Source organism: Phyllostomus discolor, chromosome 6 (genome assembly GCF_004126475.2).
Source record: "Phyllostomus discolor isolate MPI-MPIP mPhyDis1 chromosome 6, mPhyDis1.pri.v3, whole genome shotgun sequence".
Taxonomy (NCBI): Eukaryota; Metazoa; Chordata; class Mammalia; order Chiroptera; family Phyllostomidae; genus Phyllostomus; species Phyllostomus discolor.
The window spans coordinates 166,048,364-166,064,162 of record NC_040908.2 but is presented as its reverse complement, the minus strand read 5'-3'; the positions used below and the strand labels follow the sequence as shown (position 1 = coordinate 166,064,162).

General features: G+C 54.0%; 2 protein-coding genes across 3 annotated transcripts; one reads left to right on the top strand and one right to left on the bottom strand.

The window, feature by feature from the left end:
• The first annotated feature begins 6,901 nt into the window (after positions 1 to 6,901).
• FOSL1 (FOS like 1, AP-1 transcription factor subunit) lies at positions 6,902 to 13,430 on the top strand. The gene is made up of 4 exons (XM_028517362.2): positions 6,902 to 7,259; positions 9,405 to 9,602; positions 11,948 to 12,055; positions 12,370 to 13,430. Exons 1-4 carry the CDS (start codon positions 7,170 to 7,172, stop codon positions 12,766 to 12,768), a joined length of 795 nt encoding a protein of 264 aa, XP_028373163.1. The 5' UTR covers positions 6,902 to 7,169; the 3' UTR covers positions 12,769 to 13,430.
• A 624-nt stretch (positions 13,431 to 14,054) lies between these two features.
• On the bottom strand, positions 14,055 to 15,068 carry CCDC85B (coiled-coil domain containing 85B). Of its 2 annotated transcripts, XM_036030227.1 has the most exons (2): positions 14,472 to 15,068; positions 14,055 to 14,303 (listed from the first exon to the last, which is right to left on the bottom strand). In XM_036030227.1, the coding sequence occupies exons 1-2, from the start codon at positions 14,902 to 14,904 to the stop codon at positions 14,296 to 14,298; spliced, it is 441 nt and encodes a 146-aa protein (XP_035886120.1). In that variant the 5' UTR covers positions 14,905 to 15,068; the 3' UTR covers positions 14,055 to 14,295. The 2 variants fall into 2 exon arrangements, with proteins under 2 accessions (XP_035886120.1, XP_028373169.1); XM_028517368.2 differs by having other exon boundaries at positions 14,055 to 15,068.
• Between the last annotated feature and the right edge of the window lie 731 nt (positions 15,069 to 15,799).

The window sequence follows — 15,799 nt, the reverse complement described above, 5'->3', positions numbered from 1 at the left end:
GGTTCCATAAGTCAGGACACAACCAGGAAGCAACCAATCTCTCTCTCTCTCTCTCCCTCTCTCTCTCTCTCTCTCTCTCTCTCTCTCTCTCTCCACACCCCAGAGTAAGGATTTAAATAATAATAAAAAATAAATTAAGGCTCTGGCTGGCATAGCTCAGTGAATTGTGCGCAGGCTGCAAACCAAAGTGTTGCAGGTTCGATTCCCAGTCAGGGTACATGCCTGGGTTGCAGGCCATGACCCCCAGCAACTGCACATTGATGTTTCTCTCTCTCTGTCTCCCTCCCTTCCCTCTCTAAAAATAAATAAATAAAATCTTTTAAACATTAATTAATTAATTAATTAAATAGGGCAGATTTTCATGTAGTCAGTGGAAGGATTACCAAGGTATAAGAAAACAGAAAAGCAAGGAACAAAACAGGATGGAGAGGAGGCTACCTTCTGGGCAAAAAGATACTCGAGACACTGGCTACAGCGGCAGGGAGGGTTTGCACCACACGCCCTGGCGTGGCTTCTGGACCGTGAGGCACGGAAATGTATTTGAGTTGAAAAAGAGATGCAGTGACAAATTTAAAAATATAAGGCAAAGTACAAAAATAAAAATCAGCTTTTAAAATAAATTCTTCTCTTCCACACTATACATGTAATTTCCTCAAAATGCAAAATCTTTAAACCTTATTCTAAGCAGGTTAAAAAATAAAGTAATAATAACCTTAGATGGTATGGCTCAGTGGATTGAGTGCTGGCCTGTGGACCAAAGGGTCGCTGGTTTGATTCCTAGTCAGGGCACATGCCCTGGGTTGCAGGCCAGGTCCGCAGTAGGGGATGCACAAGAGGCAACCACACATTGATGTTTCTCTTCCTCACTTTCTCCCTCCCTTCCCCCTCTCTCTACAAAAATAATAAATAAAAACTATTTTTTAAAAGAAAGTAATACCCTGCATGGTGCTATGGGGCTGTAAAGCAGGGACTTGCGGGAGGCCTCCCGAGGAAGTGGAGGGGAAATGAAACCTGCGGGATGAAAGAGGCGGCCAGCTGAGGCAGCGGGGGAGGACAGCCTGGGCAGGGGGCGGCCTGCGCACGGGTGAGACGCTCAGTCCAGCAGGGAGCCTAGAGCAGAGAGAGGAACTGGGTGCTGGTGCAGGAGGAGGCCGGGCAGGCGGCCCGGGGCACGAAGGGCCTGGAAGGGCCTAGAATGCCGAGTTAAGAAGTCTGGCCTCTTTTGAGAGACAGAACTAACAAGGCAGTGAGAAGGTTGGTCTCTGGACACTGCTTAGGTTCAAATCCTGGCTGTGTGGCTTTCAGCAAGTTGCTTAATGTCTCTGTGTCTCCATCCCTGAATCCGTGAAATGGGTGCATTATCACTCTCTTTCTCTGCAGGTTGTTCTGAGGGTTCATCCATCGCTTTGAACCCTGTCTGCCCCATCAGAGCGCAATGAACTCGAGCCACTAGTGTTACCCTCAAGTCCCGCTAGGCCCCCCCCCAACCAACTGCACCCTAAAAGAAAATGGGGTGTGTGGAGCATCCCCACCCCACCCCTTCCCAGGCTTTAGGCCCTCCTGCGTCTCCACGCAAAAGGTGCCAGCACTTGGGGAGGGTCCAAGTTTGAGGGTGAAATGCTCAGGGTTTTAAAAGATTCCTCTGTGAATAATGTCGGGTTTGATTTTATTATTTTACTTTATTTATTTTATTTTTTTATAGCATTGGTATTATTTCTTCTTTAACATCTTTTTAAAACATTTTATTTATTTATTTTTTAGAGAGGGAAGTGAGGAAGAGAGAGAAACATCAATGTGTGGTTGCTGGGGGCCGTGGCCTGCAACCCAGGCATGTGGCCTGACTGGGAATTGAACCTGCAACACTTTGGTTCACAGCCCAAGCTCAATCCACTGAGCTATGCCAGCCAGGGCTTATTATTTTACTTTATTGATTGATTTTACACAGAGGAAGGGAGAGAGTGAAACATCGATGTGGCGGTGCGTATTCATGGGGTGACTCTTGTACCTGTCCTGACCGAGGATCAGTCGTGTATCCGACGACCCGGTAACCAGCTGAGCTTCCCCGCCAGGGCAACGCTGTCAGGGTTTCAGCCATCCCTCAGGACGCGGGGTGAGCACTGAGAGGAGAGAGCGGGCTGGAGGCTGTGGAGAGCACCCAGAAGCGAAAGGACAGGGCCAGAACGAAGTGAGAATAGTGTTTGTTGAAGGGAACTGAAATGTCACCTCCAGGTGTGGGGCGGCAGGAAGAGACCTTGCCCGCTGCTGGTGGGGTGGGGAACAGCACGGCCCCTCTGAGGACCTGCTGGAGAGAACGGAGGGCGAACATGTGCCCTATGGCCCAGCAGGTCCACCTCTGGGCATGTGTCCAAGAGAAACCAGGGCAGGTGGCCGCCTGGGGACAGACGGGCAGAGAATGCTCACAGCGGCCTGGTCCGTTGCAGCCCCAGACGGGAGGAGCCCTCCAAACCACCACCAGAGGGGTGGTGGGAGCGGCTGCAGCCCGGTCGCGCAGTGGACTGCCGCACGGCGGCAGGGAACACCGAGCAACAGCCTCACCGGGGGGTGCAGACGAGTGCCGCAGACAGGCCAAGTAAAAGAAGCCGAACCTAACAGAGCACACGTGGTACGATTCCATTTCTGTGGGGTTCGAGGACAGGCAAAACCAATCTGCGATGATGGAAGTCAGAGTTGGGGTTACCCATGGGTGAGGTCTGGAGGTGGGAGGTGGCGTGAGGGGCCTCTGAGCTCCTGGGAACGTCCTATATCTTGGGCCAGGGAGGTAACTACATGGGTTTACATACATGTGCAAAGTCACTTAGCTGAACATGCTGGATGAGGGCACTTTACTGTATGTATGATATATATTTTTTAAATTTTATTTATTTACTTTAGAGAGAGGGGAAGGGAGGGAGAAAGAGAGGGAGAGAAACACCAATGTGTGGTTGCCTCTCATGCCCCTGCACTGGGGACCTGGCCCTCAACTCAGACATGTGCCCTGACTGGGAATCGAACCAGTGACCCTTTGATTCGCTGGCTGGCACTTAATCCACTGAGCCACGCCAGCCAGGGGTATGTATGATATTTTTTAATCAATTAATTTAGAGAGAGAGGAAGGGGGAGAGAAAGAGACATCAATTTGTTCCACTTATTTATGCACCCATTGGTTGATTCTTATATGTGCCCTGACTGGGGATTGAACCCACGACCTTGACTTATTGGGATGATGCTCTAACCAACTGCGCTGCCTGGCCAGGGCTACCCGACAGGGTTATCTGTATGTTAAACTTCAATTTAGTCAACAACCTAAATATAAAAACCAAAATTATGCAATCAATAGAAGAAAAAATAGGGGTAAGTGTTCAAATATCTGATAAAGGTTGGGTAGCCAGAATATATTTTAAAAACTCAAAAGATTCAACAACAAAATCAAACAATCCAATAAAAAATGGACAAAGGACTAGAATAGACACTTGTCCAAAAAAATACATATAAATGCCCAACAAGCACAAAAAAAGGTATTTATTGCTCATGAAGGGACACGGCTGGTTTAAGGAAATGCAAATCAGATACAGTGAGATACCACTTCACACCCTCTAGGACGTCTTTCATTTTGCAAATGGAAAATAATAAGTGTCGGCAAGAATGAGGAGACATTGGGAGCTTCGTGCACACTGGTACAAACGTGAAATGGCACAACCCCTTTGTAAAACGGTCTGCCAGTTCCTCGCAAAGTTAAACGGAGTTTCCAGATGACCCAAGGTAAATGGACACATGTGCCCACACGAAAACTTGGATGCAAATACCCATGGAGCATCACTCGTAACAGCCAAATATCCATCAACTTACGAATAAGTAAGGGAGGTGGGGATGGCTGGGGGGGCGGGGCAGAGAGGTGGGGGGGGGGAGGCAGAAAACTGTACTTGAACAACAATAAAATTAAAAATAAATGAATAAACTTATGAATAAATGAGTTGTAGTGTAGCCATACAATAGAATATTATTCAGCCATAAAAAGGATGGGATACCCGTTACAATATGGATGAAGCTGGAAAGCATAGACTAAATGGAGGAAACCAGATGGGAAAGGTCACATCCTGTAGGACCCCACTGCTGTGCAGTGTCCAGACCTGGCAAAGCGGTAGATACAGAAAGCAGATGCGTGGCCACCGGGGGATGGGGAGGAGGAGGGAGTGATTAATTAGAGGGTATGGGGTGTCTTCCTGGGACGGCGAAAACAGTTTTGAGACTGCATGGAAGTGGTGGTTGCATAACACTGGGAATGCGCAGCAGTCCATTGAAGTGTATGCTTTAAAACGGTTAATTGTATGTTGGGTGGCTTGCCCCTCCGTTTTAAAAATAAATAAAGTTTGATTTGAAAGTGAGTGGAAACTGAAAAAACAAACATCACCTCCAAGGCCCTGGGGGCACTGACAGAACCTGCTGGATGCAAACCACACGCCTCCATGGCCTCCTTTCTCCTCACTGCAGCCCCAAGAGATGGGGCTCCTGGGGGAAGAGGGGGGCAGTGACTGAGCCCAGCTCACAGGGCTGCTGCCGGGAGACAGGACCCGGTCTCGCAGACCTCCAGGCACCCAAACTGCCCGGATCAGCGCCCCCTGGGATCCTCGCCTGGCCGGGAGCTGGTGAGGTCAGGAGCCAGGAACGTCTCTGCAGCCACGAGGCGGGAGTCAGTGACTGAGGAGCTTGGAATGTGCTGCTTCTGAAAGACCTTCTTGTGGCTCCACCGACGGTTAGAGCAGGAAGGGACTTTCAGAGCCGTGTAATCACACACGCACACACACACACACACTTGAGACCTGAGCCCCCGCTCAGTCACGGCCCCCAGGCTGTCCCGGGAGCAGGCAGGGTGTTGTTTCGGGAGCAGGCAGATGGAGGTAGTCAAGGCTGACTTGACTCAGACCTTGCATGTGCCCCTACCTGGTCCCGTGTCACCCTGTCCAGCTTGGACTTACCCAAAGAGTCCAGATACCAGTCCCTGTGTGTGTGTGTGGGCACATGCACGGCACGAGTGCCCGTACCGTAGGATCAGACCCCCAAGGGCTCTCAATCCTGGGGCTCTGTATTAACATGTGTGTTTATTTTGGATATTTGTCAAGTTCTTACTATATGCCGTGCTACACATGGGATATTATGTTATTTCCAGTCTCCAGCAATTCTGAGATGTAATTGCCATTATGTCTCCACTTTACAGATGAGCAAACAGAGGTGTTGAGAGATTGTCTGCCTCTTCAAGGTCACATAGTGGGCGAGGAGCAGAATTCAAACTCAGAACCCAGAGCTGTCTGACTCCAACATGCATGTGCTATTCCGTGGGTCAAACTGCCTCAAAAAAATATCTCACTTTCTCACATACACCCCTATATTGCTCGCTGTAAACTGCTGTTGGTTTCTTTTTAGAGAAAGATAAGCATTGAGGACAGGGGCAAGGGAGCGGCACCAGGCTGGTAATCACCTTCTGGGTGTGCGGCAACTTACACCTTACAAAGCACTTTCACATTTGTGATCTCATCTGATCCCACCGCAGCCCCATGAGGTCAGCAGGAGGCTCAATTATTCCCACAGGGACTGGCACTCAGAGGGAAGGTCACCCCCCACGGTCACAGACATAGAAAATGGTAGCACTGGGACTGGAAGCCCAGGGCCAAGCTGGCCTTCTGGTTCTAAGTCCTGTGTGTACCCACAGTCCCCTCCCTGCCCCCTCTCTCCCCAAGGAAGGCAACCTAGGCTCCCACCTCTCTGAAACCTTCCTCCCCTGAGGACGAAACTGGAGCGGGCTCCATGGAGGTACCAGACGAAAGTGGGAGAGCCCAACTCTCTCGCTGAAGCCATGTGGCATTGGAAGCTGGGACGAAACTTTGGGGTGGTCCCCTCAGCCCTGACATTCTGCAGGTGTGAAAAGGTGTCTGGGCTTGGAGCTGCCCTGGTTCTGATGGGGCAGCCTGCTTCAGCCACTCTCTCAGTGATCTTAGGCACTTCATTTCAACACTTCCGAGCCTCAGTTTTCCCGTCTGTAAAATGGGATGATGATTTTTGCCTTCCAGGTAAAACCTACCTTCCAGGGTTGCTGGCCTTTGGTTATTGACATTTGACCGTGGCCTCATGGTCACACAGACCTTTGACATAATCTTCAAACAAGGCTGGTGACCACACAGCCGTGGAAGAGCACAGACAATATTTAAAGAAGGTGTTTTTCAGGCCACAGGACACCTATGTCCCACTGTAGGCTCTCGCTGCTTAGAGGGGCTCTAAATTAGAACTCGTTATAGGTTCTGAAATTTTCCTGTGAGTAGCCCAATTCTTTTGCACTGGACTTGTGGGTAATTCAAAACATTAACTTGTTCACTGTAAGCGTTTAAAATATACAAGCATTTTTGTAACGCTGGTTCGTTATTTAGTTACTTTTTATTATCCTCGAATCTTAAAACAATACCAGTGGAAGGGCTCCACGCCACGATGTGTAGCCTTGCAAGGGTGGTAGTAGTACGTTCCTGGCATGAAGTAAGCACCCAGTTAATGATAATAATAATAATAATAATAATAATAACATCAATAACATCTATAATGCACTTTACAGTTTTCAAACCCTTTCACATTCTTTATTCCAACTCCTACGCGCAGTAGGGTAGCTATATGAGTATTTCGTCCCATTTTACAAATAAAGAAACCGAGGCCGGACCAGGCCGTGAGAAGGCTGCCGGAGCAAGTCCCGGAGTGGGGCGCGTCTGGGACTGCGCGGCGGGCCGAGCCGGGCGGGGCGGGCTCCCGGCAGCTCTCGGGTGCTAGTAATCCTCCGGGGAATCCTCCGCTTCACCTGGGCGCGGCGAGGAAATTGCACCATGTATGGGCAGCTACGTCAGAGGGGGGCGGACCCGCCGCTGGGGCTAGGGGACGCCAAATCCTCCACTTTCCCGTTGAAAAGGCCTCACGGGGCCTTAGGAGGCGTTAAACAGTTCGGTGCGGACCGGCAAAAGGTGGCGCGTCGGGAGAGGCGGAGCCGCGAGGAGACCCGCGCCGCTGCGCCACGCCCCCACCCCCTAGTTGAAGTGGTTCAGCCCTTTTCATTCATAAAAAGAAAAGACTACGCGAGGAGCGGGTGAGTCAGAACCCAAGCCGCCGACGCTGACCCCACAGATCAGCCAGCGCAGGGCATGTTCCGAGACTTCGGGGAACCCGGACCCAGCTCCGGGGCCAGCGGTGCGTACGGCGGCCCGGGGCAGCCCCCGGCGACAGGCCAGCAGGTGAGAAGGAGCCGACGCCTGGGGTACCCGGGGGAAACAGCGCCTGGGACGCAGAGGTCCACTCCGACACGCGCTGGGACTGGGGCCGGGAGCAGCAGTAGGGACCTGGTATAGGTGCCGTGCCGCGGGTCCTGCCCACCGTCCGCCGTCCGCGGACACCTTCCCCCCAGCCCAGGGAGACGCGCGCGCGGGGGTAGGTGTAACAAAAACCTGCGAGCGTCCCCTCTCTCGGCCGTCCCTTTTCCTCTCGCTGTCTGCTATCTGTCCCTCCGTCTTTCTTTCCTCTTGCCCGTAACTTCTTTAGTTCCTCCTGTCCAGCGCTAATTTCTTTGTCCGTCTATCTGCGTTGGAATGGGGTCCCGGCACCTGCGTTAACCCTAGCGCTGACAGGATCACAGGGTCTGATTCATCTCGGACTCGATTCCCGGGATGGGATTCGGGATCTGAGCTGCGACCCAGGCGTCCCACACAGGAAGGAGGCTAGATCCGTCCACAGGCTAGCCCCCACAGACCGGGGATCTTCGGCACTGCCTGTGGTCGTCTGTGTATCTGTCCATTTGCCTGTCCTTCCCTACCCCGTCGCCAAGTCCCTACCCCCTTCTCCGTGCCGTGGAATCTGGTGGGCTCCACAGACTGGCTCTTGACCCCTTCCATTACAGGTTGGGGCCAATCAAAACGGAAGGTGCGGGAACGTGCGGGGTTCATGCGGCGGGCAACTCCCGCTCCCCCGACTCTTGGCGCCCACTGGCGGTTGGGGGGACCCCGGAGGTTGCAGGTGCCCATTTCCTGTCGAGGGGCCACGAGCACGTGTCGCTAGGGGAGGGAAGGAGCGGCGTCCGTTCCGCCGAGTCACGGCGGCCGAGTCACGGCGGCTGACTCACCCGGGGTGCCCCTCCCTTCCTGGCCCGGAGCAGCCCGGGCCTGGACAACCTCGGGAGCAGGAGATACCGCCGGCGGTGCCTCGAGCCCGGAACTGGGGTCACTGGGCCACTGGGCCCCCAGTGCCGGGCCAGGGACACCGCTGCACGGACTTGCCTGGGCTTGAACCGCCTTTTCCCGGAGGACTGGGCGCACACACCCAGAGCCCAGCCCCAGGGCTAGAACCCAGTTGTCTCCAAACACTGAACCCCCATCTCCATCCATCCCTCTCATTTCTGGCTGAAAGAGGATAGTGGCAGGTAATCCCTGGAGCTCTAACTCTACAACCGGGCATCCTGCTGGGCGGATTTCTCCTTATTTACCGTATTTCACAGAAACTCAGACCCTATTGATTTGAAAACCCACCATTATTTTGTGCCGCTAAATTGTTTCAAGTTGCCAATTATCATCGCTTCTTGGCCTTTTGGCTCAAGAGGATACATCCTCTGAGGACCACAAATTAAATGGATTTTTGGAGCAGGAGATGGAATAGGGACTTGCTCTGCCCACGCCACCGCTCATTGACCCTGGGGTTCCGTACCTCTGGGAAACGTGCACTCGCTCAGGGGCAAAAAAAAAAAAAAGCCAATTAAATTGATTTCAGGGCTACTAAAGGCCACTCTTAGCATCGATGAAATGCCATAATCCTCGCCTATGACAATATTCAAAATGAGGAAACTGAGGCACACTGAGGTCAAATAGTGTGCCCAAAGTCACGGCCAGTAAGTAGCCCGAGCCAAGATCAGAACTGGGACAGCCTGAACCCAGAGCCGTGGCTCTTGTCCTCCACAGCCCTGACCAGCCTTGTCACGTACACTCTCTCGGGAGTGGCAAAGAGCCCAGCGGCCTGGGGCCAAGCCCCGCTTCCCACTTACTGGCTGTGTGTCTGAGGACAACCGTTTTCCTGTCTGAAAATGAAGATACTGTTGTGCAAATTATATGAGTCAATATTTGTGAAGTGGTTGGGACAGAGCCTGGAATTCGTATTTTATAAGTATTAGCTCTGATGAGGAATGGAGGCACAGAGAGGTTATGTGACTTGCCTAAAGCCACACAGCTCAGGAACAGGGGCTGTCACTCAGTCTCTCTAACTGCCAAGCTGTGCTCTCGCCCTTTCTGGTGTCTCAGTGTCTGTCTCGAGGGTGGACAGCAGTGTGGCTTCTGTCCACTGGAAGCCCCTCAATGAACACAGACTACACCCCTGATCTTCCATGTCTTATCCCTCAGAAGTTTCACCTCGTGCCAAGCATCAGCGCGCTGAGTAGCAGCCAGGAGCCGCAGTGGATGGTTCAGCCTCACTTCCTGGGACCTGGTAGCTACCCAAGACCTCTGGCCTATCCCCAGTACAGCCACCCACAGCCCCGGCCAGGAGTCATCCGGGCCCTGGGGCCACCTCCAGGCGTGCGTCGCCGGCCCTGTGAACAGGTAAGGAGCAGAGGCCTTGCATGGTTCTGATGCCCACAGGGGTGTGGTAGCTCTTGCCCCGAAGGAGGACACAGGCTTAGAAGGAGGGAGAAGGTAGCACCGCTAGTGACTATTGGCCAAGGTGGAAAGTGAGAGGAGCCTCTAGGAAGACCCAGAGGACAAAGAGGTCCCTTCTGGATCAGGGACTGCTTCCTGGAGGTGGAGGCATATAAGCCTAGGAAGATGGGTAGGATTTGCATAGATAGAGTTGAAGGAAAGGACATTCCAGGCAGAGGGGATGGCACAAGCAAGAATGGAGGTGGAGCCCTGGCCGGGTAGCTCAATTGGTCAGAGCATCTACGCAATATGCCAAGGTTGTGGGTTCAATCCCCAGTCAGGGTGCATATAAGAAGCAACCAAAGAATGCATAAATAAGTGGAACAACAAATCAATGTTTCTCTCTCTCCTTTCCTTCTTTCTCTAAAATCAATATATATTTTTAAAAAGAACGTCAGTGGAAGTGAGAACATGTACGGTACATATGGAAAGGCACATGGACAGTAGAGGGTACCCACCTGTGGACATGAACGGGAGGGTGAGCTTATGCTCTGTCCGTGCAGCTGGGAAAGAGCAGAAGGAAGGTTCCCTTTAGCTGTTCTCTGAGTCTCAGTTTCCCTGTCTCACTGAAAACCTCACAAACACCCTCCGGGGAATGTACTCTGGTTTTCCCCATATTACAGCCAAGGAAATGAAGGCCCAGAGAGGTAAAGTCACTTGCCCAAGATCACACAAGTGTTGAGTAATGAGACAGGTCTGCCCAATTCTAAAGTTAGACTCTAACCAGCAAGCCACACTGTCTCACTCAGAGCGAAGCGAAGGCTTGAAGGAGAGAGGTGGGAACTTTTGCCTCCTCAACCAGGGTTCCTACCCACACGCTGCTAATAATGTCCTTTCCAAAATAAATGAGATAGTCTTTAAGGGAGTAGCACCTTTTTCCTCTTCCCGGAGCATTTACAAAAAAAAAAATGTTATCTTTTATTTTTAGAGAGAGGGGAAGGAAGGGAGAAAGAGAGCGGGAGAAACATTGATGTGGATATATTACAATTGATGTGTAATATTATCCATTGGCCCTCAATTCAGGCATGTGTCCTGATGGGGAATCGAACCCCAACCTTTAGCTACTCAATCCACTGAGCTACACCAGCAAGGGCAACCCTGGAGCATGTGAATATATGAGATGGTAGTGGGTGAGGTTTGCACATTAAGCAGGTTGCTCTAACAGCTGGGTAGAGGATGCGGAGGGAGGCTGGGATCCTGGGAAAGATGTGTTACTGGCTGGGAAAGGTGTGCCGGGGGAGGCTTTCCTGGCTGGCCTTCGGGACCACCCGGAAGAGGACTATGGGTTGAGCCCCGGGGGCAGGCTCTGGCCTTTCTCCCTGAGCCCTGTCCTGAGGGCACTTTGGTCCTGGGTCCTCTCAGATTGGGGCTGTGAGCTGTGAGCGGGGTCCTTTGTGGGGAAGATGGTCTCCATCAGCTGGCCCTCCAGTCAATGTTGAATAGAGTGAGAGGATTTTAACTTCTGCTCTAGGACCAAAGCAAGTTATTCATCTTCCCTGGGCTTCAGTTCCGTACATGGAAAGTTGTGTTAAGAATCTAAGAAAGCGCCCTGGCCTGTGTGCCTCACCTGGCTGAGTGTTGCTCCGCAAACAAAAAGGTTGCCGTTTTGGTCAGGGCACATGCCTGGGTCGCAGGCCAGGTCCCTGGCTGGGGACTGGTGAGGGGCAACTGATTGATGTTTCTCTCACATATCGATATTTCTCTCCCTCTCTTCTAAAAGAATCAAGTTTAGAAAAAGAATCTAAGAAAAGCACTATGCCGGCACACAGCTTTCCAATAAATAACAATTTAGCAGCACTCAGCTCCTCCTAGCGCTTACAGCCCCTGGAGAAAAGGAGACTTGGTTATAAAGAGATTGAAAATAGGAGCCCCTCGAAAAAGAGTGGCTGCCTCCCAAAGGCTCCAAGGAGTAAAGGCTACCGGTACTTCTGGCAGGGGAGTGAGAGAGGGCTTCCTGCAGGCGGAGGCATCTTAGTTGAGTCCTGGGAGATGAAGAGGGTTCGGGTTTGTGCCTCCCGAGAGGGGAATCGTAGTGGGCAAAAGCCGGGTGCGAGGAAGAAATCTGACTAGTGAAAGTTTGCTGGAGTTCTGGGGACACGTTGGTGCGCGGTGGTCCTGGAAGTGCAGGAAGACGGTGCCCCTGCACTGCCATGCCCTCCACCAGGGTCCTACCATTAGGCAACCGCACTAGGGGAGTGCCCAGCAGCCAGTGGCCCGGGACACACCTCACTGGTCCCTCTATCCCCCAGATCAGCCCAGAGGAGGAGGAGCGCCGTCGAGTGAGGCGCGAGCGGAACAAACTGGCCGCGGCCAAGTGCAGGAACCGGAGGAAGGAACTGACCGACTTCCTGCAAGCGGTGAGCACTGGTCGGTGCGGAGGGTGCCTGTGGGGCCCCAGGGGACACTGGAGGGGCAGTCCTTCGGCAGAAGGACGAGGAAAAAGTACTCGGACCAACAGCCGACCAGAGCTAAAGCCGACAATTTCCTAAAACGCTCCGGGTCTTGATTGGAGTCCTGCACTCTCCCAGGGCCTCATGGGAATTGTAGTCCAGACTTGCTGGAGACTCCCCCGCTCACCCTACTTCCAACCGCCCAATCACCACCACCACCATCTGGAAGGCTACGCGGTATTCCAACTTCAGCTTCTTGACTCCTGACCTTCTCCCTACAGGAGACCGACAAGCTGGAGGACGAGAAATCAGGGCTGCAGCGAGAGATTGAGGAGCTACAGAAGCAGAAGGAGCGGCTGGAGCTGGTGCTCGAAGCCCACCGCCCCATCTGCAAAATCCCGGGAGCCAAGGAGAGTGACACTGGCGGCACAGGCAGTATCAGCAGCGCACCAGCCCCTGTTCCTTGTATCTCCCTTTCCCCGGGGCCTGTGCTTGAACCCGAAGCATTGCACACTCCTACGCTCGTGACCACACCCTCTCTGACTCCTTTCACCCCCAGTCTGGTCTTCACCTACCCCAGCACCCCTGAGCCCTGTGCCTCAGCCCATCGCAGGAGCAGCAGCAGCAGTGGGGACCCGTCCTCTGACCCCCTCGGCTCCCCTACCCTCTTGGCATTATGAGGCATACTGGTCCCTCTCTCTGCGGGTGCCACCTAGCCAATATCCCCACACTCACTGGTCCAGCTGGCCTGGGCTGTATTCCATGCTCAACCTCTGCAGGTTCTTCTCCATCCTACCAGATGAGACTGAGCCTATTTTGCTTCCTGGTGGAGCCAGCTCGAGGCCACCAAAGCTGCCTAGTCTAGAGGCGCTTCTCTAGAGCTGGCGTCTCTAGCACAGTTTCCTTTAATTCAGAGACAAAATATTTCCCATTTGTGCAAGAAAACTCGAGGCAGCCCCGGATGACTCTGTAGATCCCTACAGGTTTTCTGGAGCCCTAACCCCCTCCAGACCTCCCCTAAGTCTTTATCACCTTCTTCCTGTGACCCACCCAACCCTACCCCTTGACAGGTGATATACCAGCCTAGAACACTAACTCACCCAGCCCCACTGCCAGCAGCACCAGGTGACTGAACTAGGGCATTCTGTCGGCCCCTCCAGAAATGGCACAGCTGGAGAAGGTGCCAGAGACTTCTGTGATGAGCTGAGCTGCAGCCCAGGCTCTGAGAAGACTTTAGCTCCAGGGTAACTAAGCCTCCACCGCAAAGGCAGCTGCTATTTATTTTCCTAAAGAGAGTATTTTTATACAAATCTGCCAAAATGAAATAAAAGGCTTGAAGCTCGTCTCATTACATTGGCTCCAGAGGCTAAAGGGAGAATATTTGGATCCAGAAGTGCTGGGTTCAAGACTCAGCTCCACGGACTCACTGCATGACCTTAGACAAATTACTTGATATTCCTGGACCTCCACTGACTTATCTGACAAACGAAGCTACATCTGCTCCGCCTCATCACCAGGACTGAGAGGAAGAATGCTGTGGGATGCCAGCCAAGAGGATTATCCTCCTCCTCCTGGTGGGACCCCACCTTACTCCCGCATGTACCACAGGAGGGCGCTGTTATCATTGTTAGGCCCCTTCCAGCCTAAGAGGAGGCAGCTAAGTGGCTTCTAGGCCCCCAACACCTGCTTCCTGCCCCATTGTCTTGGACAGGAAAGAGCAGGGAAGGGAGCTGGAGCCACTTCAGGGGCCGGATCACGGCCTGTACCGGTGCCTGCAGGCAGGGCGGGGGTGGGGGTTGTAGCCAGCGGCTTTCCATGGTCCCATATCCCTCCCCAGGCTCGAGGTAATGGGGAAGGATCAGACACCTTAGTTGTGTAGCCCCTCCGGAGGGGCACGATACCCCGTCTCAATGTCCCCGCCCTTGTCCTAACCCCGGCGAGTGCCAAACAGACGCTGCCCATGGGGTCTGCTTCCGTCCCAGTTTATTAGCCGCCACCCAGCCCCTTGCCAGTCCCTCTGCTCCAGCTTCCAGTCCCCTCTTGCCCCGCCAGCGAAAGCAAGGGGCCCTCCTCATTGCCAGGGTGTCTAAGTCCATGCCAGCGGCCCCTCGTGCGCAGCCGGGCGGCTTCCAGGTCCCGAGGTACACCGCAACCGCGGCGCTTGGGGGGACATCCGGGCGGGCGTCGGCGCGAAGGAAGCTGCGCCCTCAGTCATCTGGGGAACAAGCCAGGGGTAACTGATCAGGACTACCCACGCTGCCGGTGCTGGAGCTTCCATCGCCCAGGTCGCGGGGCCCGCAGGGGGGCAAGGTGAGCTCCGGGGTCGGCCCGGTGCCTGAGCCCCCCACGCCACCAGGACTGCTGCGGGGGCCCCACTCCTCACCCAGCGCCAGGCAGAGCTCTTTAAGCGCTAGGTTCTCCCGTAGCAGCTCTTCCTGGCGGCCCTCCAGCTCGGCCAGCTTCTGCCAACAACCGCCTAGGTCCTCACGCACAGCCCGGGATGCCTGGGTCCCGAAGAGCTGCCACTGGCGCGCAGCGCGCCGCCCGCGCTGGCGCTCCGAGTCCAGGAAGCAGCAGAGGTCGCGCAGCTCCCGATTCTCGGCCTGCAGGCGCCGGTTAAGCTGCTTGAGCTCGCGGATTTCGCCTAGGTGACCCTGCAGCTGTCGATTCACCTCCTGCATGAGGCGGCCGCGCTGCACCAGAGCCGCCAGGCGCGCCGCCTCCTCCCGCCGCAGGCGCCGCACCAGCTCCTCCTTGCCCAGCGCCGCCATCTCCTCATCCGTCAGCTCCTCCAGGCCGCCTGCCTCGGCCTCCATGACTGCTCAGGTCTCTGGAGCATCGCCTGCCCGCTGCCGCGGTCCAGGTGCCCCACGTCGAGCCCCGCGCGGGTCTGGACCCGGCTCCGCCCGCGGCAGGCTGTGGCCGGCTAGCGTAGGCTGCAGCAGCAGCTCAGGGGTGGGCACGCGGCGGGGCGCGCGCCGGGGCGGGGCCACGTGACGTGAAGGAAGGACGGCCAATCCGGGGAAGCCTCCGCGGAAAGGGGCGGAGCCTTAGCGTAGACGGAGCAGATTCCCCGCCCACTCCCTACGGCAGTGTCCCTGATATTCGGGTTTGTGGGTCCCTGCACCAGCGCCTGTCACCCCGAAACCAGGAGCCTCGTACCTCCCAATTCTCAAGTTCGAGCCTAGGCCTCTCGGCTCCTTCTCAGAACCAAGACTCAGGTGTCTGCCCGGGAACTCTCCCGCTCACCGCCCTCCATCCCAGACAGAACTCAGACCTATCACCTTAATACCCTTCCTTGTTTAGCTCGATCTCCAGAAAGACTCTGGGCTCACTGAGCATCGCTCCCAACGCCAAAAGTCCTGGCTCACTATCAGCCTGCCCTCTCTTTCACGGGGCGTTTTCTGCCCGGGGCGGGGGGACATACAAGGGATTCGTTTGTTCAATAAAGCTTTATTTTGTGTAAGATCCATGCAGAAATAAACTTGATTAAGATACTCATCCCGTCCTCAAGTCTTAATGTAGTCAGGGAAGACAAGGTGAGTTAAACACGAAGCAAATGGAATAGGGACAGACAGGGTCTGAGGGAGCTCTCCCCGCGAAAAAGTTTTCCTTAGATATCTGAAGCTCCCTGAAAATGCATAGGGCTTTGTCAAGCAGTGAGTTCAGGGAGCGGGAATAGCATGGTGAACGACGCTGATTTCTTCTTGA

Excerpts from the sequence above, each read along its gene's own strand:
- FOSL1 (XM_028517362.2), top strand. The coding sequence starts at position 7,170 with ATGTTCCGAGACTTCGGGGAACCCGGACCCAGCTCCGGGGCCAGCGGT. Across the intron at positions 7,260-9,404 it reads CCCCGGCGACAGGCCAGCAG|AAGTTTCACCTCGTGCCAAG; the intron begins GTGAGAAGGAGC and ends CTTATCCCTCAG. Across the intron at positions 12,056-12,369 it reads TGACCGACTTCCTGCAAGCG|GAGACCGACAAGCTGGAGGA; the intron begins GTGAGCACTGGT and ends TTCTCCCTACAG.
- CCDC85B (XM_028517368.2), bottom strand. The coding sequence starts at position 14,904 with ATGGAGGCCGAGGCAGGCGGCCTGGAGGAGCTGACGGATGAGGAGATG.